The sequence below is a fragment of the Ranitomeya imitator genome, chromosome 7 (genome assembly GCF_032444005.1).
Source record: "Ranitomeya imitator isolate aRanImi1 chromosome 7, aRanImi1.pri, whole genome shotgun sequence".
Taxonomy (NCBI): Eukaryota; Metazoa; Chordata; class Amphibia; order Anura; family Dendrobatidae; genus Ranitomeya; species Ranitomeya imitator.
The window spans coordinates 42,806,425-42,831,745 of record NC_091288.1 but is presented as its reverse complement, the minus strand read 5'-3'; the positions used below and the strand labels follow the sequence as shown (position 1 = coordinate 42,831,745).

The 25,321-nt window shown below is 45.8% G+C and overlaps 1 protein-coding gene across 1 annotated transcript in view; it reads right to left on the bottom strand.

The window, feature by feature from the left end:
- The window catches only part of HAT1 (histone acetyltransferase 1), a 74,839-nt gene that overhangs the window by 16,055 nt on the left and 33,463 nt on the right, over positions 1-25,321 (bottom strand). The window contains exons 5-8 of the mRNA XM_069733140.1: positions 21,730-21,909; positions 20,361-20,482; positions 19,733-19,837; positions 18,500-18,606 (exon numbers count right to left, since the gene is read on the bottom strand). Coding sequence (XP_069589241.1) covers positions 18,500-18,606; positions 19,733-19,837; positions 20,361-20,482; positions 21,730-21,909 — 514 coding nt within the window. The remainder of the gene's footprint in view (positions 1-18,499; positions 18,607-19,732; positions 19,838-20,360; positions 20,483-21,729; positions 21,910-25,321) is intronic.

Here is a 25,321-nt window from a genome sequence, read left to right as displayed (position 1 = left end):
CAGGGACACACATACCTCACATCCAGCCTGTATTACCAGAGAGACACACAGACCTCACATCCAGCCTGTATTACCAGAGGGACACACGGACCTCACATCCAGCCTGTATTACCACAGGGACACACAGACCTCACATCCAGCCTGTATTACCAGAGAGACACACAGACCTCACATCCAGCCTGTATTACCAGAGGGACACACAGACCTCACATCCAGCCTGTATTACCACAGGGACACACAGACCTCACATCCAGCCTGTATTACCAGAGACACACAGACCTCACATCCAGCCTGTATTACCAGAGGGACACACGGACCTCACATCCAGCCTGTATTACCACAGGCACACACAGACCTCACATCCAGCCTCTATTACCACAGGGAGACACAGACCTCACATCCAGCCTGTATTACCACAGGGACACACGGACCTCACATCCAGCCTGTATTACCACAGGCACACACAGACCTCACATCCAGCCTGTATTACCACAGGGACACACAGACCTCACATCCAGCCTGTATTATCAGAAGCACACAGAGACCTCACATCCAGCCTGGAGGGACATAGACCTCACATCCAGCCTGTATTACCAGAGGGACACACAGACCTCACATCCAGCCTGTATTACCAGAGGTACAGAGACCTCACATCCAGCCTGGAGGGACACAGACTTCACATCCAGCCTGTATTACCAGGGGGACACACACCTCACATCCAGCCTGTATTACCAGGGGGACACACCTCACATGCAGCCTGTATTACCACAGGGACACACAGACCTCACATCCAGCCTGTATTACCACAGGGACACACAGACCTCACATCCAGCCTGTATTATCAGAAGCACACAGAGACCTCACATCCAGCCTGGAGGGACATAGACCTCACATCCAGCCTGTATTACCAGAGGGGGACACAGACCTCACATCCAGCCTCTATTACCAGAGGGACACACAGACCTCACATCCAGCCTGTATTATCAGAGGTACACACAGATATCACATCCAGCCTGTATTACCACAGGGACACACAGACCTCACATCCAGCCTGGAGGGACACAGACCTCACATCCAGCCTGTATTACCAAAGGGACACACAGACCTCACATCCAGCCTGTATTACCACAGGGACACACAGACCTCACATCCAGCCTGTATTATCAGAGGCACACAGAGACCTCACATCCAGCCTGGAGGGACACAGACCTCACATCCAGCCTGGAGGGACACAGACCTCACATCCAGCCTGTATTACCAGAGGTACAGAGACCTCACATCCAGCCTGGAGGGACACAGACCTCACATCCAGCCTGGAGGGACACAGACCTCACATCCAGCCTGTATTACCAGAGGGACACATAGACCTCACATCCCGACTGTATTACCAGAGACCTCACATCCAGCCTGGAGGGACACAGACCTCATATCCAGCCTGTACTACCAGAGGTACAGAGACCTCACATCCAACCTGGAGGGACACAGACCTCACATCCAGCCTGTATTACCAGAGGGAGACACAGACCTCACATCCAGCCTGTATTACCACAGGGACACACAGACCTCACATCCAGCCTGTATTACCACAGGGACACACAGACCTCACATCCAGAATGTATTACCAGAGGCACACACAGGCTCACATCCAGCCTGTATTACCAGAGGGGCACACAGACCTCACATCCAACCTGTATTACCAGAGGGACACACAGACCTCACATCCAGCCGGTGGCCATCATATTGTGAATATGGAGGGGGATGGGGCAGCTGTGGAACCAGCCATCAAACTGTGTACAGAGGGGGTGCCGGTGGTCATCATATTGCGTATGTGGAAGGGATAGGGTGGCTGTGTAACAGGCCATCATACTGTGTATAGAGGGGGTGGTGGTGGCCATCATATTGCATATGTAGAGAGGATGGGGCGGCTGTGGCACTGGCCATCATTCTGCATAGAGAGGGGTGGCGGAGGCCAGCATGTTATGTATTTTGGGGTGAGGAGGTGGCTGTGTCGCCGGCTACCAAATGACGTAAAGAGGAGTTGGTGGTGCCGGCCATCATACTGCGTATGGTCTGCTCATTTTGTCAAACCAGTCACGTCTGCAAATTGGGTCAGTGTCCGTAAATTAGACAAGCACATGCTATGATTTGGTCTCCCCCCCCCCCCAACATAGACATTATGTCTATATGAAAAACAGCACACGGATCCAAAGTAAGCCTGTCTGTGTGCAAAAACAAACAAAACACAGATGAAAGAATACGTTCGTCTAAACCACCCTAAGGCTTCTTTCACATTTCCGTCGGTACTCAGCCGTCGCCAAGCATCGGTGCGACGTACTGATGGAAGTTTGTGAATTTGTAAGTGACGTGAGCAGCGGATGCAGTGTTTCAACGCGTCCGCTGCCCATTGTAAAGTCCCAGGGAGGAGGGGGTGGAGTTCCGGCAGGGCATGCGCAGTTAAAAAAAAAAAAAATGCAGGACACAACGTACGAACGTTTTTTCGATGACGGTCCGCCAAATACCGACACATCCAGTGCACGACGTATGTAACGTATGTCCATACGTCGAGATGCGTCAGTAACACAAGTCTATGTGAAAAAAAACACATCCTGCAGGCAACTTTGCAGGATGCGTTTTTTCCACGAACGACGCATTGTGACGGTCTGCAAAAGACGGAAATGTGAAGGTAGCCTAACCAGCAAAATACCACATTTCGGACCGCACTTCTTACCCTAATTCTGTGCACTTAATTGTAGAGCCTACAGTAAACGTATAATGCTCACATGGATGGAGGCATCGCTGAATAAAGTGACATTTAATGAGCACTTTGTAAAATTAGCACACAAAAAAAAGAAAAAAGAAAAAAACAAAACATCTGTTCTGCAGAAGGGAGGAAGACCACCCCAGCTATGGAGTGAATCCCCTCTGAACATCATGGTTATGAATGCAGCCCAGGAAGGCCTCTCTTAGGTGGTAATTCAATAAATCTTGAAAGATTACAAGCTGTAGATTAGCGATGATGAATGGCTGCTGCAGGCCTTACCCACCCTACCCCCAATCCCTTCCCGTAGATCTGTCCGATTGCCCATATTGCCTGGATTACTCTGAATATATTTTCATATCAAAAGGACTGAAGAGGTAAAACATTCAGGAAGGATTATTCCCCACTCCCACCATAGTAATGCAAAGTCATCTCGGAGGGCAGACTAGTCGCGTCTACAAGAAACATCTCTATGTTTACAAGCACGAGGTTAGCGGGGAGCAGATTTTATCTCGCGTCCCATAAGCAAATGTTAGTCTGTGGTGTACGGGGCTAAAGCCGAGACCCATCTGAAACGGAAAACATTACAGGACTTCAAAGAAAAGTGCAGTAATCGCATAAGAAACCCCAATGTAATCTGGAAAACATTTTCACAAAAACAGGCTTTCCTGATTAACATGACAGATACATTTCAAACAGACGGGAGAAGACTTGGCGCTTATCTTCCACAACCGACCTCCTCTCCAAGCTACTGCTCACGCCGGCTGCCTGGCGCGAGAAGCGAGACATAGCGAGCAAGAGTCGCTCATGGACAGGAGGTAAAGCTAAACAATACTACGGATGGCGCTAGAGGGGTGGAAGCACGTTACATGTTATTCAAGATCACAAAAATCCACATATCATAGGCGCCAGGGCTGTTGAGTCGGTAAGCCAAACCCCTGACTCGTCAATTTCCATGACACCGACTCCACCAAAATGGGCTCCGACTCCACAGCCCTTATAGGCGCCACCACACTTGAACTGTCCACATTTGGAGAAGCAGTCTTTGATAGGTTAAGGGGTACTTCGCTGGACTTCTGATATTCATGACCTATCCAAAGGATAGGCCATAAACATAAAATCAGAGGGGCTACTACACCCAGAACCCCCATCGATCAGCCGGAAGGAAGTGTTCAGTTGCAGAGCTGCGCAGCTTCATCAAGTCTAGGGTAGCCACAGCTGGGTACTGCGCATCCACCCCCTATTGCTTTGAATAGAGGGTCAATATGCAGGAACAGCTGATTGCGGATTTGCCAAGTGTCGCCCCCCTCCCCTTCCAAGCAATCAGGTATAGATTGTATTTCCTTAGGTTAGTCAATGAATAGAAAAGTCTTGGACAACCAAGTGCCTAAAATAATCAGATTATACAAAACACTGGTCTATCAGCTTTCTACATCAGAAGAAAATAAAAGGGGAAGGCATGAAATCAACACGTAGCAGCTTTTTATTGCCCCCGTAAACATTGGGCCAACATTGGCCAAACCAGCTGATATGAACGGCTTCGGCTGACAGTCTAATGTGCGTAGGGGCTTCACGACTGTCACGTGATAGATGTCAGTGGAGTCGGGGTTTTAAGGATCGGGGTTATCTGATTTCGGACTGTTGATCCTTTTGTTCTCTGGGAGAATCACTTCCAGGTATGTCTGGTCTCTTACAGATCACAGGCGTGCTCGGCAAAGCGAGCGCCCCTCTGTATGGGAGAGTCAGACGAGATAGCTTCCGGCCTAGCCACTGTTCAGCCAAGTGTATGGAATTTATTCCTGTGTATGACTCCAGCTACAGAGAAGTGCAAATAGTCAGCTATAGCTAACGATAATTTTAGCTGGTCTCATCCCATCTTCTCTGCGGCCCTCGCTCCTGCTGCTGGCACCGAGCTGTGCGCCCTTAAATGCCACTTTATGAGGCAGCTTTGCATTGGTAGCAGAGGAGCGTTAAAGCTTGCATGGAACGGGAGATAAGCGTGTGCCCTTTGCCTAGGAAACCGACCACCGATGCCAAGACTGCAGCAGTGGCCAGTAACTTCGGTAATGAGCAGTAAACAATAAAATTAAAAATCCAATTATTCTGTTTTTCAACATCTCACTGTTTAAATTATAACCAGTATTAAAATCTAGCACAAAAGAACTTCATCTACTCTAGTACTGTAGTTTGTGAGGAGAGGGGGTGTGCACAATAGCAGCGAGCGCCACTAGAAACATAAGCATCAGCAGAAAATACTAAAGAGCAACACCGGCCTCAGTTCTTTTTGTGTAAGAAAAAAACAACAACAAAAAACAGTTCCATTGCCTCTACGTGAACCGCCTCAATGTTCTCAAAATTCCACAACCAAAGTTCAACCTCTTCCCAAAATAAGTTCTTACAGCTCCTCGCAGAAACCTCTAATTACATTATCCTGTCCCGTGGGCAATGACACTTGCAGACAATACAGTATTATTCTACACAATCTAAGTACCGTATATACTCGAGTATAAGCCAAGAATTTCAGCCCATTTTTTGAGGCTGAAAGTCCCCCTCTCGGCTTATACTCGAGTCATTCCCAGGGGTCAAAGGGGAGGGGGAGCGGGGGCTGCCTAATCATACTCACCTGCTCCTGGCGCTGTCCCTACATGTCCCTGGTTCTCCAGGCGCCGACAGCTTCTTCCTGTGTTGAACGGTCACATGGTACCACTCATTACAGTAATGAATATGGACCCGACTCCACTCCCATAGGGGTGGGGCCGCATATTCATTACTAAATGGTGGCCCGATTCTAACGCATCGGGTATTCTAGAATATGTATGTAGTTTATGAAGATTTTAGAATACATTGAATACACAGGATCCGGCCGGCCGCGACCAATTAGCGAAGCGTGGTTCAAATCCCGCACCAATTCGTGGCTGGACTGCGCCTGTCGCTGATTGTTCACTGCCGGCCACCTAGTACATAGCACAGCCCACCTAGTACATAGCACAGCCCACCTAGTACATAGCACAGCCCACCTAGTACATAGCACAGCCCACCTAGTACATAGCACAGCCCACCTAGTACATAGCACAGCCCACCTAGTACATAGCACAGCCCACCTAGTACATAGCACAGCCCACCTAGTACATAGCACAGCCCACCTAGTACATAGCACAGCCCACCTAGTACATAGCACAGCCCACCTAGTACATAGCACAGCCCACCTAGTACATAGCACAGCCCACCTAGTACATAGCACAGCCCACCTAGTACATAGCACAGCCCACCTAGTACATTGCACAGCCCACCTAGTACATTGCACAGCCCACCTAGTACATTGCACAGCCCACCTAGTACATTGCACAGCCCACCTAGTACATTGCACAGCCCACGTAGTACATTGCAATGTGGGCATCATATCCCTGTTAAAAAAAAGAATTAAAATAAAAAATAGTTATATACTCACCTTCCGTTGGCCCCTGGATCGAAGCGGTTACCGACGCTCCTCGCGCGCTCCAATCTGAAGAGTGCATTGCGGTCTAGCGAGACCACTACATCATCATCTCGCAAGATCGCAATGCATGGAGCGGTCACCGGGGCTACCATGGGGCCCCTCATGCTTGTGTAGTGATGGGACGATATAAACAGCGGTATGTATGTATGATTTATAGCCCCTATATTTTTTCACCTTAAAGGCAGGGACTATTTAAGGGGGGTGTTTTTGGCCGGTGTACTCTCTGCATCCACAACCGGGCACAGCATTCATCTCTGATGTGACTTGAACACACGGAAGTCTATTTTTCCCATATGCCTCCTGAGGAACCACATCATGGGGGGGAAACGCGTAGAGGCGAAACCTGACCGCAGATAAGTGGATCAGGTTTTCTATTTCTAATTTTATTTATGTAAATTTCACCAATCTTAGATGCTTTATTGACATGTATTTAACATGAGTGCATTTTTGGGATACTAGGTTTTGGCTTCAACACTGAGGATAGTGTATCTTGGTCTATCTATATGTGTATATCTCCTCAGATGGTGGGGGTATTACGTCTATCAGTCACCCCGCTTTAAGCACCTTAGAAATACCCTGTGGCTATGTGAATATATTATTCTTTGCAATATTATTAGAATAAAGATATCTCTACTCATGTACATATTGTCTTTTGCAACAAAATACTCAATATAGTGTTGCTTATATCAGCTTGTGTGTGTTGTTGTGTGTATTTTGTATGGTCTGTCCGAAGCTAGAAGGGTTCAGAGTCACGGGTCACCGTTTTAGTCCCTCAGGCACCCCTCCTGTGTAGTATTCACCTACGTTTGTAGGGACACAGTGAGGGTCAGTAGGGTCAGCCGCCGTGGAGCGGGGGCGCCATTTGCGTTCAAGAGGGTGCCAACCTCCGCTGACAGGCAGGGTTTCTTGATTAGGGATTCCCTAGGGCATAGTAGCCATAGCTATCAGCGGAGTATTATAGAGTATAGGGCTCTGTACGGTCAGACCAGCCCGGCTGGGCTTTTACGTTGGTGATTTATTACCTGGTATTTGGTGTGTGTGGGTTGTCGGTTTACCCTATTAGATATCATCACATTAAGGGACCTGTAGGGTATTTAGGGCCAGCCGACGAGGAGCGGGGGCGCCATATTGCGTCCAAGAGGGTGCCAACCTCCGCAGATAGGCAGGGAGCAGATATTAGGGATATATAGGATCTTTTGTCCATCTTTTTTGCTCCCTGTACTTTTGCCCTTCTCCCACCAGGACCGGGTTTTTTATAGACCCACTCCTACCATAAGGAGTTGGGATGTCGTGCTTGTTTTAATCTAATGGTTTTGAAATAAAGATTATTGTTTAGGTTAGTTGTTTTTGGTTTTTTCTATTTGAGACTAATTCTGGTTTATCAGAAATTGTACTTTTTTCCCCGTAACATTGGGCCAACATTGGCCAAACCAGCTGATATGAACGGCTTCGGCTGACAGTCTAATGTGCGTAGGGGCTTCACGACTGTCACGTGATAGATGTCAGTGGAGTCGGGGTTTTAAGGATCGGGGTTATCTGATTTCGGACTGTTGATCCTTTTGTTCTCTGGGAGAATCACTTCCAGGTATGTCTGGTCTCTTACAGATCACAGGCGTGCTCGGCAAAGCGAGCGCCCCTCTGTATGGGAGAGTCAGACGAGATAGCTTTCGGCCTAGTCACTGTTCAGCCAAGTGTATGGAATTTATTCCTGTGTATGACTCCAGCTACAGAGAAGTGCAAATAGTAAGCTATAGCTAACGATAATTTTAGCTGGTCTCATCCCATCTTCTCTGCGGCCCTCGCTCCTGCTGCTGGCACCGAGCTGTGCGCCCTTAAATGCCACTTTATGAGGCAGCTTTGCATTGGTAGCAGAGGAGCGTTAAAGCTTGCATGGAACGGGAGATAAGCGTGTGCCCTTTGCCTAGGAAACCGACCACCGATGCCAAGACTGCAGCAGTGGCCAGTAACTTCGGTAACGAGCAGTAAACAATAAAATTAAAAATCCAATTATTCTGTTTTTCAACATCTCACTGTTTAAATTATAACCAGTATTAAAATCTAGCACAAAATAACTTCATCTACTCTAGTACTGTAGTTTGTGAGGAGAGGGGGTGTGCACAATAGCAGCGAGCGCCACTAGAAACATAAGCATCAGCAGAAAATACTAAAGAGCAACACCGGCCTCAGTTCTTTTTGTGTAAGAAAAAAACAACAACAAAAAACAGTTCCATTGCCTCTACGTGAACCGCCTCAATGTTCTCAATATTCCACAACCAAAGTTCAACCTCTTCCCAAAATAAGTTCTTACAGCTCCTCGCAGAAACCTCTAATTACATTATCCTGTCCCGTGGGCAATGACACTTGCAGACAATACAGTATTATTCTACACAATCTAAGTACCGTATATACTCGAGTATAAGCCAAGAATTTCAGCCCATTTTTTGAGGCTGAAAGTCCCCCTCTCGGCTTATACTCGAGTCATTCCCAGGGGTCAAAGGGGAGGGGGAGCGGGGGCTGCCTAATCATACTCACCTGCTCCTGGCGCTGTCCCTACATGTCCCTGGTTCTCCAGGCGCCGATAACTTCTTCCTGTGTTGAACGGTCACATGGTACCACTCATTACAGTAATGAATATAGACCCGACTCCACTCCCATAGGGGTGGGGCCGCATATTCATTACTAAATGGTGGCCCGATTCTAACGCATCGGGTATTCTAGAATATGTATGTAGTTTATGAAGATTTTAGAATACATTGAATACACAGGATCCGGCCGGCCGCGACCAATTAGCGAAGCGTGGTTCAAATCCCGCACCAATTCGTGGCTGGACTGCGCCTGTCGCTGATTGTTCACTGCCGGCCACCTAGTACATAGCACAGCCCACCTAGTACATAGCACAGCCCACCTAGTACATAGCACAGCCCACCTAGTACATAGCACAGCCCACCTAGTACATTGCACAGCCCACCTAGTACATTGCACAGCCCACCTAGTACATTGCACAGCCCACCTAGTACATTGCACAGCCCACCTAGTACATTGCACAGCCCACCTAGTACATTGCACAGCCCACCTAGTACATTGCACAGCCCACCTAGTACATTGCACAGCCCACCTAGTACATTGCACAGCCCACCTAGTACATTGCACAGCCCACCTAGTACATTGCACAGCCCACCTAGTACATTGCACAGCCCACCTAGTACATTGCACAGCCCACGTAGTACATTGCACAGCCCACGTAGTACATTGCACAGCCCACGTAGTACATTGTAATGTGGGCATCATATCCCTGTTAAAAAAAATAATTAAAATAAAAAATAGTTATATATTCACCTTCCGTTGGCCCCTGGATCGAAGCGGTTACCGACGCTCCTCGCGCGCTCCAATCTGAAGAGTGCATTGCGGTCTAGCGAGACCACTACGTCATCATCTCGCAAGATCGCAATGCATGGAGCGGTCACCGGAGCGTCGTGAGGAGCGAGAAAGGCCTGTTCTGGATCCGAGAGGCCGACGGACGGTGAGTATATAACGAGTTTTTATTTTTTTTAACATTAGATCTTTTTACTATTGACGCTGCATAGGCAGCATCAATAGTAAAAAGTTGGTCACACAGGGTTAATAGCAGCGTTAAAGGAGTGCGTTACACCGCGGCATAATGTGGTCCATTAGCACTGCCATTAACCCTGTGTGAGCGCTGACTGGAGGGGACTACGAATCGGGCACTAACTGCGGGGAGTAAGGAGCGGCCATTTTGCCGCCGGACTGTGCCCGTCGCTGATTGGTCGTGGCTGTTTTGCCGCGACCAAACAGCGACTTGGGATTTCCGTTACAGACAGACAGACAGAAGTGACCCTTAGACAATTACATAGTAGACTGTAATGAGCGGTACCAGTGACTGCTCAATGCTGGAAGAAGCTGTCAGCACCCGGAGAACCAGGGACGTGCAGGGGCCGTGCCTGGAGCAGGTGAGTATAACGGGGGCATTGCACGATATTCACCTGTCCGTGTTCCACTGCCGGGCTCAGACTTCCACAGTGATGCTCAGGTCAGAGGGCGCGATAACGCGATTACTGTGCGCGCCGCCCTCTGCCTGAACTTCAGTGCAGAAGACGCAGCGGCGCCCGGCGATGGAACAGAGAAAGGCGTCTATAGCAAGTGCCGGGGGCTTGAGCGACGAGAGGTGAGTATGACTTTTTTTTTTATCGCGGCAACAGCATATGGGGTAAATGTCTCTACGGAGCATCCTATAGGGCCATAATCAGCATTTGTGCAGCATTGTAAGGGGCAAATGTCTGTATGGAGCATCTTATGAGGTCATAATCAACATTTGTGCAGCATTATATGGGGCATATTTGAATACGGAGCATCTTATGGGGCCATCATGAACTGTATGGAGCATTATATGGGGCTTCTGATTCAATATGGATATTCAAAAACACTTAACCTACCGATGTCTCAATTAATTTTACTTTTATTGGTATCTTTTTATTTTTGACATTTACCGGTAGCTGCTGCATTTCCCACCCTAGGCTTATATTCGAGTCACTAAGTTTTCCCAGTTTTTTATGGCAAAATTAGGGGGGTCGGCTTATACTCGGGTCGGCTTATACTCGAGTATATACGGTAGATAATACCAGAAAAGTTTTTCAAAAGAAAATCAAAGGACAACTGAAATGACCCACAACAAAGAGGGTCTTCTAGAACTATTAGGACATTTCCTGGTTTTCTTCTGAGTAGTCCAGTATAAAGCCCCCAATACACTCTAGATGGCTGTCAGCCGGACCATGGTTCAACCGGCAGCTCTCTCAGCCGCCTCTCCGACACACAGGAGCGCTCGCTCTGTCGAGTACGTCTGTTTTCTAAAAGAGACCCGCAGACAGACCTCTCTGGCAGCAGCTTACTTACGGTAGATAACAAAAACGATTGTCAATCAGACAAACTGGATGCTTATTCCGTCAACAACACTTGTTGGGTGCCCCATGCTCAGACCGTCAGCTGAACCCATCAATGTCAGTGAGTTGGGCCAACTTTAGCTTAACATGCATGCCTCCTTAAGGGTCTGTTCATATGTCCAGTAGTTTGTTTTTTTTATCCATTTTGCAAAGACAAAAACAGAAAAAATGATCTAGTACACAATCCATTTTATTTGAAAAACAGACAAAAATGTCCAAAAAGGTCTTTTATTAGCTGGGTCAAAAATACGTACGCTACTTACCTGGTAGCAGTGTTTTTTCAGGAGCCATGACAGCACAACGAGAGAGGGGATCCGCCCTTCAGGGACAGGAAACCTCAGACATAAAAGGGCGGCACTTCACTCCCCCGCCAGTTGGTTTACAGAGTATGAAAGGACCTTCTAGGTTAATAGCACATAAACAATATTAATATATGGTACAATTCACCCAGTGAATAAACTTAGGAATTTCTCTAAAGGAAGTGTTGAACCCATAAACAAAGAGGGTAGGGAATATAAGGGTGCTGTCATGGCTCCTGAAAAAACACTGCTACCAGGTGAGTAGCGTACGTATTTATTCAGTCGCCATGACAGCACAACGAGAGACTTTCAGAGAAGTGAAAAGGTGACTAGGGAGGGATAATAGCTTCCAGCACCCTTCTCCCAAACGTGAGGTCGGAGGAGCCACCTAGATCTAATCTATAGTGTCTAAGAAAGGTGGATGGAGAAGACCATGTGGCCGCCTTACAGATGTCCTCAATCGATACTTCTGCTCTCTCAGCCCAGGATGTGGCTACCGCACGAGTGGAGTGAGCCTTTATACCTTCTGGAATCTCCACGCCACCTGCGGTATAAGCAAGAGATATCGCCTCCCTAATCCATCTGGCTAGGGTATTTTTTGATACTCTAAGTCCCTTCCTAACCCCCTGGTAGGATAAAAATAATGCGTGGTCTTTTTTCCAGGTGTCTGTTACTGAAATGTATTTAAGAAGGCACCTACGTACGTCCAAACACTGAAATCTCTGCTCCTTATTGTTAGAGGGATTAGGACAAAATGAAGGTAGGATCACCTCCTGGGATCTATGAAATTTTGAGGCAACCTTTGGAAGATAAAGAGGGTCAGGACTCATCACCACTCTATCTTCCAAAAATTGCATATATGGACGTTGCCTGGATAATGCCTGAAGATCACTAACCCTTCTTGCCGATGTAAGAGCAACTAAGAGGGCTGTTTTGACCGACAGGATCTTGATCGGGACAGAGTCAATAGACTCGAACGGAGCTTGTGTTAGAGCTGAGAGCACAAGATTTAGGTCCCATGGAACTATTCTCTGTTTAACAACCGGCCTGGATCTGGTGACCGCTTTGAAAAACCTTGTTATCCAGTGATTACTGGCTATGTTGGAATTATATAGTGCCCCTAGAGCTGAAACCTGAACTGTAAGGGTGCTGGTGGCTAAGCCTAACTCTAGGCCCTTCTGTAAAAATTCTAGGATCTGAGCAATATCAGGTTTTTGATCGATTTGTGCTCCTGAACTTGATAGGAACTTCCTCCATACCCTAACATAAATGCTAGTCGTGGAGGCTTTCCTACTTTTAAGTAGAGTATTTACAAGATTCTGGGAGAATCCCTTTCCTTTCAGAAGTGACCTCTCAAGTTCTACGCTGTCAGGTGCAAGTTGGTTACTCGTGGATGGAAGACTGGACCCTGGGAAAGGAGGTCCGGTATTTCTGGGAGGATCCATGGTTGGGAAATGGACATGCTTCTCAACCATGGGAACCAAGACCTTCTGGGCCAGAATGGGGCTATTAAAACCACTCGGGCTCCGTCTTCCCGAATTTTCCTCAGAACTATAGGAATGAGATTCAGAGGAGGGAAAGCGTAGGCGAGATTGAAATTCCAGGGGATCAGAAGAGCGTCGACTGCGTACGGGTTGTCCCTTGGGTCTAGGGAACAGAATTGATGGAGTTTCTTGTTTCCTCGACTGGCAAACAGATCTATCTCTGGACATCCCCACAACCGCACGATCTGATTGAAGACAGCCGGTTTTAGAGACCAGCCCTCTTGTTTGAGCTCGTTGCGGCCTAAGTAATCGGCCATGGTATTTAGATTTCCCTTTATATGAAGGGCCGTAAGGGAGAGCAGGTGATTTTCGGCCATCTGAAAGATATGATTTGTAACGTTCATTAATGACCTAGACCGTGTACCTCCTTGGTGGTTCACATAAGCAAAGGTCACCTGGTTGTCAGAGAGTATCCTAACATGTCTACCCTGCAGAGGTATAAGGAACCTATCTAAGGCGCGTTCCACCGCCATCAATTCCTTCAGATTGGAGGACGTGTCTCGCTCAGAATGGGACCACAGACCCTGAATGCAATTGCCCTCCCAGTGTGCTCCCCACCTCGTGGGGCTAGCATCCGTTGTTATTACCCGTGATATCTGATATGTCCAAGGTACCCCTTTACGCAGATTAGGGATGTGTGTCCACCACCTTAGTGAACCCGTGGCCTCTACAGATAGGGAAAAATTTTTGTCAAGGTTAGCGCCCAGACGCCGAAAATTATGCAGAACATCCCATTGCAGAGCCCTGGAGTGAAACTGTGCCCACATCACCGCCGGAAAACAAGTAGTAAGTGAACCTAAGAGTGACATAGCACTTCTTAGGGAAACTACGGGATTACTAATTGCTCTGGAGGCCAGCCGGTGAATAGTATCAACTTTTGAGTCTGGCAGGCGACATTCCTGCTGAGCTGAATCCACAGTAAGACCCAAGAACTGCTGTGATGTTGAGGGCTGAAGACGCGACTTATTGAGATTGATAATCCATCCTAAGTTGTGTAACGCCGCCATCACTTTCCCCAACTGTTCTTTACAGTGTACCTCTGAGCGCCCAACGATCAATAAATCATCCAGATAGGGAATTATTAGTATATTTTGCTCATGAAGGTGTGCCATAACCTCCACCATAATCTTAGTGAACACCCGAGGTGCGACTGCAACACCAAAGGGGAGTGCCCGATATTGAAAGTGCTCCACTGTGCCGGCAAGAGAAATCGCCACCCTGAGAAAGCGCTGATGAGTTGCATGTATCGGGACATGATAATAGGCGTCTTTCAGATCTAAGACAACCATGAAGCAATTGTGAAAAAGAAGCTTTATTGCCGACTTCACAGATTCCATTTTAAAGGATGGGACCAGCAGGAATACATTCAGGCCCTTCAGATTGATGATGGTACGATAAGATCCATCTGGCTTCTTTACCAGGAATAAAGGGGAGTAAAACCCCGTACCTTGTTCCTCCGTAGGTACTTTAACGAGAACCCCCTTTTTTTTGGAGATCTCGAACCTCTGACTCCAACGCCAACTGTTCTGCGGGAGAAGAACGGATAGGAGTTAATTTGAATTTTTCCAGGGGGGTATGGTGGAATTGGAACTTTAGCCCCTCTTTAATGATACTGAGTATCCATGGACTATTGGTGATTTTTACCCAGGCTGGGTAGAAGGCCAAAAGCCTACCGCCCACCTGGGCCGCCAGTCATTGATGCTTTTTAGAGTCTCTAGAAGAGTTAAACATGTAACCTCTACCTCTTCTCCTGTAAGAGTTGTATCTGGTCGATTCTCTATTTGAATCCCTGTCCGATCTTCGGCGATATGGCCCTCCTCTATTATAGTCCCGTCTATAGAAGGGTCTTGTTAGGAGAGGGAATCGCTTCTTACTGTCACCTGCTTTTTCTAGAAGCTCATCCAGCACTGGGCCAAACAAATGAACCCCCTCACAGGGGATGCCACATAGTTTTGATCTGGCCTGCAAGTCTCCTGGCCAGCATTTTATCCAAAGAGCCCTACGGGCCGCATTGGACAGTGCTGATGACCTTGCCGCTAGCCTAACAGAATCGGCTGACGCATCCGCAAGGAAGGCTGCTGCATCCTGAATCATAGACATAGATGATAGGATCTCGCTCCTAGGAACCTTATCCTTGAGCTGGTCTTCTAGATTACCCAGCCATACCATCAACGACCGGGCAGTGCAGGTGGCCGCAATCGCTGGTCTCAGGGAACCCGCTGATGTTTCCCAAGCTCCTTTAAGGAATACCTCAGCTTTCCTATCAAGCGGGTCTTTTAGGCTCCCCAGATCCTCAAACGGAAGAGACGTCTTTTTACATGCTTTAGCCACCGCCGCATCCAGTTTCGGGACCTTGTCCCAGGAGGAAGAAGCTTCTTCCTCAAAGGGATATCTTCTTTTGAACGCTGGTGGGAGAGACCCCTTCCTTTCGGGTTTTTTCCATTCTCTCGTAATCAGAGACTTAACTTTATCAACTACGGGAAATACTCTTCTGGATTTGCGATCTATGCCTTTAAACATTATATCCTGGATGGAACATTCCGCCTGGGTCTCCTCAATGCCCATAGTGCTATTGACAGCTTTGACTAAGCGGTTAACCCTGTCCAGTGATAGACAGGTTCGACTAGATTCCACGTCCTCTGATGATGATGACGGATGAGAATCCGAACTCACACCACCCGTGTCTGAATCCACATCCGAGGCTGGGGATAATATCTCCTTCCTCTTTTTTGAAACTGTCTTCTGAGACCTTATGGAATCTCTGACCTCCTGTCTAACCAGATCCCTAAGAGTAGACGTAAGGTCAGGGGTCTCGTCCTCAATTAATTGTTGAATGCAGATGCTGCACAATTTCTTTTTATGTCCATCCGGAAGAGGTTCCGTACAGATGGCACACTCTCTATGTTTGGATTTGGACACAGATTTCCTCCCCTAATAAGGAGAGAGGAAATACAAGGAGGGACAGCTATCAGAAATGTACTTTCACGAAGCTCACTTACCCATCCCTGCAGTGAATGGTACCGTGATCGGGGGGTCCTTCTTAGCCGGAGATTCCTTACGGCCAGAGGACTTAGTTGACTTCTGAGTTTCTTTGGCTCTACCAGCGCGACTACTGCCACTAGAACGCCGCTGGGAGCTGCTCAAAGGTTGTTCAGGTAACTGCTGCTGCTCACCGCCCAGCTGCGGTGTTCCTTCCAGAGACTCCATTCCAAGATGGTGGACAGGAACAATGTTGAGGCCTCAGTGCAGCGTTTAAATCTATCCCCCTGGGTACCACCCCCGGATGGGGGGTCAGCAGGGACATCCCTCGGTGCACCGCTAATTGGTACTGCCCCCGCTAGCGCCCGTAGAGCGCCAGACACCCTGAGGCCAAAATCCCCCCCTGCGACGCCGGGCGCCGCCATTAGCCAGGATAAGACGCTACCGCACATGCGCGGCCGCGTCATCGCCCCGCGCCGCACCCGCGTCATCAGGACACGCCCCTTCCGGACGCGGCCGCGGCGCTGAGAGCAGACGCGCCGAACAAGGACGGCAGCGCTCACCTAGCCATCGCAGACCCCAGCAGCAGCGGCGGACCGACCCCAGAAGCTCCGGCAGATGCGCACCATTGGGCCTCACGTACCAGGTGAACAGCGGCACCACAGAAGTCAAGCCCCCCGCTTAGGGCTGCTTCCTCCTGCTGTCACCTACACAGACAGTCCCCCTGCCGTGTGGTGCTTCCATCCCCCTGATCAGGCCGAGGTAGGGGACCCCCGCTACCTGCATCGGCCTGTCAGGAGTGGGATAGCTTCTATCTTCAACCCTCTTCTCTGGGCCTGTCTGAAGAGGTTCCACTGTCAGGGACAGGAAACCAACTGGCGGGGGAGTGAAGTGCCGCCCTTTTATGTCTGAGGTTTCCTGTCCCTGAAGGGCGGATCCCCTCTCTCGTTGTGCTGTCATGGCGACTGAATAAAATGTAGTCTCCACTACTTTTTTGATCTGCCACACAAGTGGTAACAACAGGAACAGTTTTGTTTTGTTTCTTTTTTTACCGTCAAAGTCTACTGATTGTCATCTGTTATAAACAATAACCATTAATGGGTCCATTATTCGACCCAAAACACTGGAAGCGCTCAGACACCTCTAGTAAAAACGAATACTTTGCAAGCAGAAACAAAAACAGATGTAAAACTGAAACCCAAATGTACTTTTAGTATTTGCAGCATTGTCAGATGGGATATCCAAAAATTCACAAGAGTAAATTATTGTTGGACCTTAGAGTTTAAGGCTCTGTGCACACGATGCGGATTTTGCTGCGGACCCACAGCAGTTTCCCATGAGTTTACAGTACAATGCAAACCTATGGGAAACTGAAAACGCTGTGCCCATGCTGCGGAAAAAAAACGCACGGAAACGTAGCAGTTTACATTCCGCAGCATGTCAACTCTTTGTGCGGAATCCGCAGGGGTTTTACACCTGCTCCATAATAGAAAACCGCAGGTATAAAACCGCAGTGGAATCCGCACAAAAACCGCAATAAATCCGCAGGAAAAACGCAGTGTTTTTGCCCTGCGGATTTATCAAATTGCTGCGAAAAAATCCGCAGTGGACCATTCTACGTGTGCACATACCCTTACTATCCAAAGTCATGCCAGTATGGTAACCTCTGATGCTACAGTTACCTTCACAGGCCGCGTTTCATTAAGGACTAGTTTCCATTTGTGAACCCACTATTAACAACATAACCGCATTTAAAACGTACCAAGGCCCATCAAATGGGAAAAAAAAAATGGCTTAACGTTTAGAAGGAATTCTCAATACGTACTCATTAGAAATTCGGAGTAATGTTTGTGATACAACGGTTATTCTTTAATGGGGTTTTCCCAAAACAAACATTCACAGCATTCAGATCCTATATAAACCTGATGCCCAATCACTCGTGATCATTTTGACCCCTATAGCATCAGGAAATCAAACTTCTTAGTTCTACTTAATTTTCTTTTTTTTCGGGATTGCACACAGACACTGATCCATATATACTCAGACCACCCCTTTAAGACAGACGGATGGTGGAAATGTCATACAAATACAACACAGTGAAGGCCTAAATGGAGCAGCCCCAAACTCTTTCCTGATGAGCCAGGTTGAGAGCGTCATGTGTCTGGATAACGAGGATCAATCGTTCTCCCACTTTAATCACAATAAAATCTAATAAGCTGCAAAAGATTAAATAAAAATAAGGTAAAATCATCATTTTTTTCTGATTGGAAGAGCTGAAGAAGAAAAGAAGCAATAAGACAGACTGGCAAGTAGAAGGATGGACACAATCATGGAAATCATAAATGAGAACCCTAAAGATCAAAAAAAAAAAAAAAAGTACATGGTGGAGAATCAGAATTCACATGGTTGCAATCCAACTGACTGCACATCATCAATTCCATTAGTACAGATTGGAGGCTCCACAATACCTGTAACATCCAAAATGTTGGGGGAAGTAACATAATATCTATGAACTGTTTCCAGCAGCTGAGCTCCATGCCCTTCACTTTGAAATGGAGGCAGAATTAACATCTGGCTGCAAAGAAGGAAGAGAAAAAACAACAACAATTTATTTAGACTGCACCTCCTGTTATAGCAATAAACACTACTCAACAAGTACATTGCAACACTAAAAAGCAAAGTCATGGAAATCTGGAAATCACAGGAAGGGTAGACATGTTAAGGATATGTAAAAGAAGAAAAAAGGTGAAACTTTATAAATATCTGGATCTATACAGTATCAAGTATAAGTGTCACGCTTGAATGGAGGGCTTTCCTCTTCAGTGATAAATCACGGTTTTGCCATGGACGCAATGATAGCCAGAGATTGGTCTGGAAACCAGGTGGGCAATGCCATGAAGATGCCTTCGAGTAGGAACATCCAACTGGTCCTACTCCCAGGATTATGATGTGACGTGGTATAATATGTGGTAGACAGATTTCTCTAGTCTTCATTCCAGGTATACTAACAGCTCAGACTTACATTGATTTTGTGGAGGAACCTAAAAGAATCCCATGAACTGATTTTCAACATATCAATGTGCATGTTGCTCATGCTACTGTACGCTGCCTGCGTGGCCTAGACTGTCCACCATGGCCCGCGGCTCCGGACTCATCACATCAAGCACATATAGGACGTCATTGATTGGCAATGTCAAAAGGAGCTGCCAGCGGTGGCTCTTGATGATTTGCCAAAGTGCATTCATGTATCAGAACATTCCTCAGACAGCCAATTATAATCTAGTTAATGATGATACCCCAGAGTGCCATCAACTGATTAAATATAGGTAGCCATCCTCAAAAATCTATAAATTGCAAGCAGATTAGGGACATCATTTTAATAATACCCAGTATGCATTTTAGATTTAGTATTAAAAGTTGAGTTTTATGGCTTGCAATTGACAAAAGCATTAATTACTTTAAAAAAAAAAAAAATTCCGTAACCCTGAAAAGACTAATTTTTTTTTCTATAATGTTACAATTAGGATCCAACAGAAACATCAGAGGGCTCTGGGTAAATCGCATCTTCTTTCACCGTCCAGCCTCTTGTGTTGTTAAAAATGCTAATCGCCATTTTAGGTAAAATTGGGAACTTTAGCGAGATTCACTTGTGAAACAAAATAAGGAAAGAAAGGGAAGGCACGTGCATCGCAGGCAATTACCTTACACGTGGCCGGGTTTTGTCTGGGTACACGTAGTAATTATAGACTGTCATGTAGCCTACAGTCGCGAAGAGTGTAGTCCCGTCTTTATTGTACTTCTCAAATCTGCAGATAAAACAGAAAGCCAAGCGGGTCAATTACAGGCAAGCTCCCATGCAGGGTCCATTTTCCTTTTCCATTCTCTGCCAGAGTTTCCAGTGTCAGCAAGCTACGCTGTGAGAGCCCAATGGGTACACCTGCTTTATTCTGAATGCACAATTCACTTAATTGGTGAGCTGCAACTTGGATAAATCAGCCCTCTTTGCATCACTTCAGTGCACTTGCCTATTGTGCACACTGAATGGGTGGCAAGTAAAAAGGGACACAGGCAAAAAAAAAAAAAAAAAAGCTCATTTTACTGTTTAAGCCCATATTCACCACTCCGACAGACAACAGAGTTTAATTCAGTGCTATTCTGGAGGCCTCCACAAACACAATGAAGGGAAACTGTGAGCCTTGTAAACAATGGTTTGTCCTGCCTGGGAAAAAAATATCATTATACGGCAACTGTATAATTGGTGTCTACCAATTAAATCTCCAAGCTTTGCTAATGGAGGGAAGTCTAATGTTGATTTAGAATGGCACTTACACTACAAAGTAGTCCCATCGCTCATCATCCACATCGATGTAGCTAGCCGTTTCAATGAACCACATTAAGAAGGTCTGGAGCCTTTCGTGGTACTCTCTGAAGCCTGGACAGGTCAAGTCAGCCTAGGGCAAATGTCACAAGAGTCAGGTCAGACATTTACACATTTGTGTCTTAAAAATATCTATTGGTCATATCTGTTGGCCCAAGCTTCTGAAAAAAGTACAACCCTTGCTTCAACTCACGGGCAACTTCTGGAAATCATCTGTCACCAGAGTGTCACGTCCCCCTGAAGACCTGGAGTTAGATGGTCACGTCAGGTAATGAATCACAGGTCTTTAGAGATTGTGTGATTTGTGTCCCATATTAAATGGACTTCGTTTCCTCAGGTGTTGAAGAGGTTAATGACCCTTTCTATGCTGGTCAGAAACATGCAGCTCCATTTCAACTGTGTCTGATCATTACCTCTTCCTATAAAAACTGACCAGACCTTATCCTTGCCAGTGAAATATTCATCTTCCTGTGCTGTCTGCTAAACCAAAGTGGTTGGAGTGGAGTTGTAGTAGTATTCTGTGGTTTGCTGTTGTACGTGTGGGTTTATCTCCTGGTCCCTGTTCCCATTTAGTTTATTCCTCCAAGTCCCTATCCACCTGCCTATTGTTGGTTAGTGCTTTTCTATGATAGTGGATTTCTGTTTTCCCTGTTACAGCTTTGTGTCCTTGTTTACCTTACATTTGTCCCATGCCTCATGGCATGGAGGAGGGGACAGATCACATTTAACAAGATCAGAGACTCAGGCCTCTCTACCTTCAAGAGTACCCCCGGGACAGGAATAGTTAGGGTCCCAGTTCTAGGGACAGTTTGGGGCCCCCCATCCTTAATGGAGACAGTCACAATGTGACATCTCTTTCTACCAGGTGAAGTTGCTGGTGGTTTCATATTTTCTGATGCAAAGGCCATTATTAGACATGAGTGAATTTATTCGCAAGACCTTGGGTCCTGTGGCCGCCAAGTCCTGCAAACTGTCTACCTGCCAACATTTGCGGCACCTCTTGATTAGTTGGCCTGGCACAACGTACATCCGCGTCGTCGACCGACTGTCGGGTCAGCTAGGCAAAACAGAAACCGCAGATGCTGGCAGGTAGAAGGCAGTTTACAGGACTTGCGGCCACAGAATTCTGAACTGGCCACTGGACCAGAGCCATGTAAATTTATTTGCTCATTTCTGATTTCTAAATTATGTTCCCACATTCAGGCTTTTGAAGCAAAGAGTGAATTAGAAAAACAAAGTAGACGTCTCAGTGTTTTCTTTACCAACATGTAAATGCAGTCACTTTATGTGGTCAGAAAATACTTCTTAACTCACTCCTACCTTATGTATCTCGTAAGTGAACTCCTCACAAGCTTCTTCATTGTAAACCTTATAGGTATGTATTATAGGGCCAAATGGCTTAAAGTTAACTTCTTTTTCCAGTAATGATACAAAGTCATCTGTGCCACTGCAAAACCCAGGGGGAATAATTTCACGAATTTTGCTTTCAACGTCATCAGCCTGTTTTGATAAATAAGAAAGAATTACAGCTCTGACATCACATCACAATATGAAGGAGTAAAAATGAAATTGCATGTACAACAGGAAATCTGGCTACATGCTGCAATTAATACTGAGGAAGGGCCTAAAATGTGCAGTACCCACACGACAAAACGTGCTCTGTATTAAAAAGTGAAGCCATTCTGGAAACAGACATGGGCTGAAAATCATAAGCAATGATAGAAAAGATTAACGGATATGAAATGATAGGAGTTATTGCAATTATCCTACAGCTGACAGCACAGACCAGTACAAGATGCTGATTGCAGAAGAGCTTCATGCTGTCGAAAGCTAAGTGCACACAGATTGTTTAGGCGGTCAAAAACACGACTTTTTCAGGAAACTCCTTCTTTGCGGATTTTTAAGTTTCCTTAAATGGTTGGAGGGTATGTGCACAAGGTGTGTTAAGACGCCAGCATAGTCGTCAGCTTCCAGAAATAGGTTAGTCTTCCTGAAGCGGCTTCACTGTCGTTCCAGCAGCAGCGTCTTTTGCTTACGCGACATGAGGATTCACAAGTCTGCAGTCGGAGTGACTGCAGACTTGTAACTTAAGAGCGGACAACCTTTTTAAAAAGATTTTTAAGTGTATTTGCACTCTCTTCCTGTTTTTTTTTTTTTGCTGCTTTTTCATTTAACGGTACATAGCTTGCAGTGTTTTCCATCAAGAGTCGCATCAAAAGACAACATTTTTTCCCCACCTGGCATTACATGAAGCGGAAGAAAAAACACTCAAAAAGACTGAACATATGACTAGCAATCATTTTAAAATAGAAATGATGCAAATTGTCTCTTCAGAGAGGAAGAGAACTAGAACTCTAGTCCCACCTATTGGAAGTAGCAATCCTAACCGTCAATGTCGACCCTTTAACGAGCCTTTTCACATGACTTAGGATAATAGCCAAACCAGAATCTCAACTTGCAGACACTGTGTTTTGGGGTACTGCCCCTCGTCAGTGCAAAGTGGATCCCGGTCAGACGCCTCTCAATCAGCCAAACCAGATCTCCACTTTGCACTGACGAGGGGCAGTACCCCGAAACACAGTGTCTGCAAATTGAGATTCTGGTTTGGCTATTATCCTAAGTCATGTGACAAGGCTCGTTAAAGAGTCAACATTGACAGTTAGGATTGCTCCTTCCAATAGGTGGCACTAGAGTTCTAGTCCACTTCCTCTCTGAAGAGACAATTTGCATATTTCCCAGAGGAGCATTGCGGCTTTAAGTCTCCTCACCTCGACATGCTTATCATGTCACTCTCCGCAAGGAGAAACGATACTTATTGGATCCCAAAATAGAAATGAGAGTTTTTCACGTGTATGTGTGCAGGGTTTTGTTATTTTTTCAAAGGAGGGATTGGGTTCAAACCTCTCCTCAAAAAAACAAACAAACAAAAAAAAAAAAAAAACACCTCTTGTGTGCACATACTCGAACGGAGCAAAATATAACAAAAAAGTTGTGAAGGAATTTTGATGCTTTTCTTATGATGCTAAAGTTCAGTTTTGTTTCCACCACAGAAGCATGAACACAGGTCACCAATACAAGACATATGTGAAACCATGCATTTTTTGGAAAAAGGGCAATCTGATCAAATTTAGTGGAAAAAGATTTTTCATATGCGTTAATGGGAATCTGTCCCTTAATTTTTTGTATATAAGCTGCAGCCATCGCCATCAGGGGCTTATCTACAGCATTCTATAATACGGTAGAGAAGCCCCTGATGGCGGTGGCCGAAGCTTATATACGAAAAAGTAGGTGACAGATTCCCTTTAATGAGAAAACACAATCACAAATTTAATGGGGGTTTGAATTGGTCAGGAATAGTTTACCTAAGACATTGGCAGTGCATTGAGTTTGTAGGACATGGTTTACTTTCATCCTTTGGTCAGCACTTACGTTGATCATTGATATTGTTTAATTTCACACCTTGGTCGGCCAGTGTTTGCTTTACATACATCACTCATTGAATTAATCTGTACTAATCCTACCTGCCATTCTCAGGTGAGGAGACAAAGACCATATGGTTTAAACTTTGGGGGGTGGGGGGGAAGGGGAGGGGAAATCACAAAAATAAGTGGGTTTCATATAATGCTGTTCATGTTTTTTCCCCCCCACTAACAATGCAGCAAGACCTGATACCTGCATTTTTAACACTTATTTATAGCTTTTTATACGCTAAAAAAGTTGCAAAAACGATGAAAGAAGTGACATGCTGCCGTTTTAAAAACGGAGCAGTTATCCAATTCTGTCAGGAAAAAATGAATAAATAATAGCGTTTCATGTTGTGCTATACATGCCATCAAGAATGACAGAAACCAAAAAGTAGCCTCTAAAAAAAATAAAAATATACAAGCTGGGTAATAAAAAAAAAAAAAAAATAGATTTTGGGCTATAAGATACACCCAAGACATATTAAACTATTTTGTGCTAAATGACAAAAAATAAAAATGGGGGCATTAAACTGTCCTAGTCACAACCTCCTCAGGCAAAGACAGGTGCAATCCTACTTTGGTGACATAAATTGATTATAATTATAGAATAGAGTAAGGAGTAAAAATAAAAATAAAAAAAGGGTTACAAGAAATAATAAAGTGTCCCTAAAAGCTAGTGAAAAAATAGAATTTTACATAAAAAAAAAAATCACTTTGCATTTAGGAAAACTGAAGAGCAAGTCAAGATCTCCCATTTAGGATTACAAGGAATTACAAGTTCTGAAAACAGTTGTTTTTATGCAGATTTCTAACAATAAAAGGAGGAAATCCTTCCAGACAAATGGTAATCAGAGATTAGACGTAAGCTTGTTAAACAAGCTCCGTCTCCCCATGGACTGTCAGCTGAGCAGACTCCATATTCCTTTCCAAATCCCCTAGGGCCACTCAAATGAATACATTTACTACTTATCTTAAACCATGAATATTTGATGAACTTCAACAATAACATATTACTGCATCTCACCAGGCAATAAAACATAATGAATTGGTCTCATCTTAACAAAAAATTGCGGCCCCCTTCAATGAAGTCCCTAAAAGCCTAGCAGCCTATGGAAAAAAAAAAAAAAAAAGCTTGTACCCCTATTCAGGGTCTTTCTGTTCTCACTGTGTATGGGAGGGCAGCCACACAATGGAGCCAGGTTTTTACTCAATGGAGTCTACGTGGCGTTTGGCTGAAATGTTTGTATTGTATCTATATCCACGAGGGCTGACACAAGAACACTCTGTGTTCACTCGCTCAGGAACCCTTTCACACCGTTTACATGCATGATGAGTATTAGTTCAAAACCCACACTCTCGCTGCTCGCCATTCAATCGGGGAAATTAAGACGCTTAGGACAAAATACACTACAAAAGGCTAATACAACATGCTACTAATTCCTGTCCTT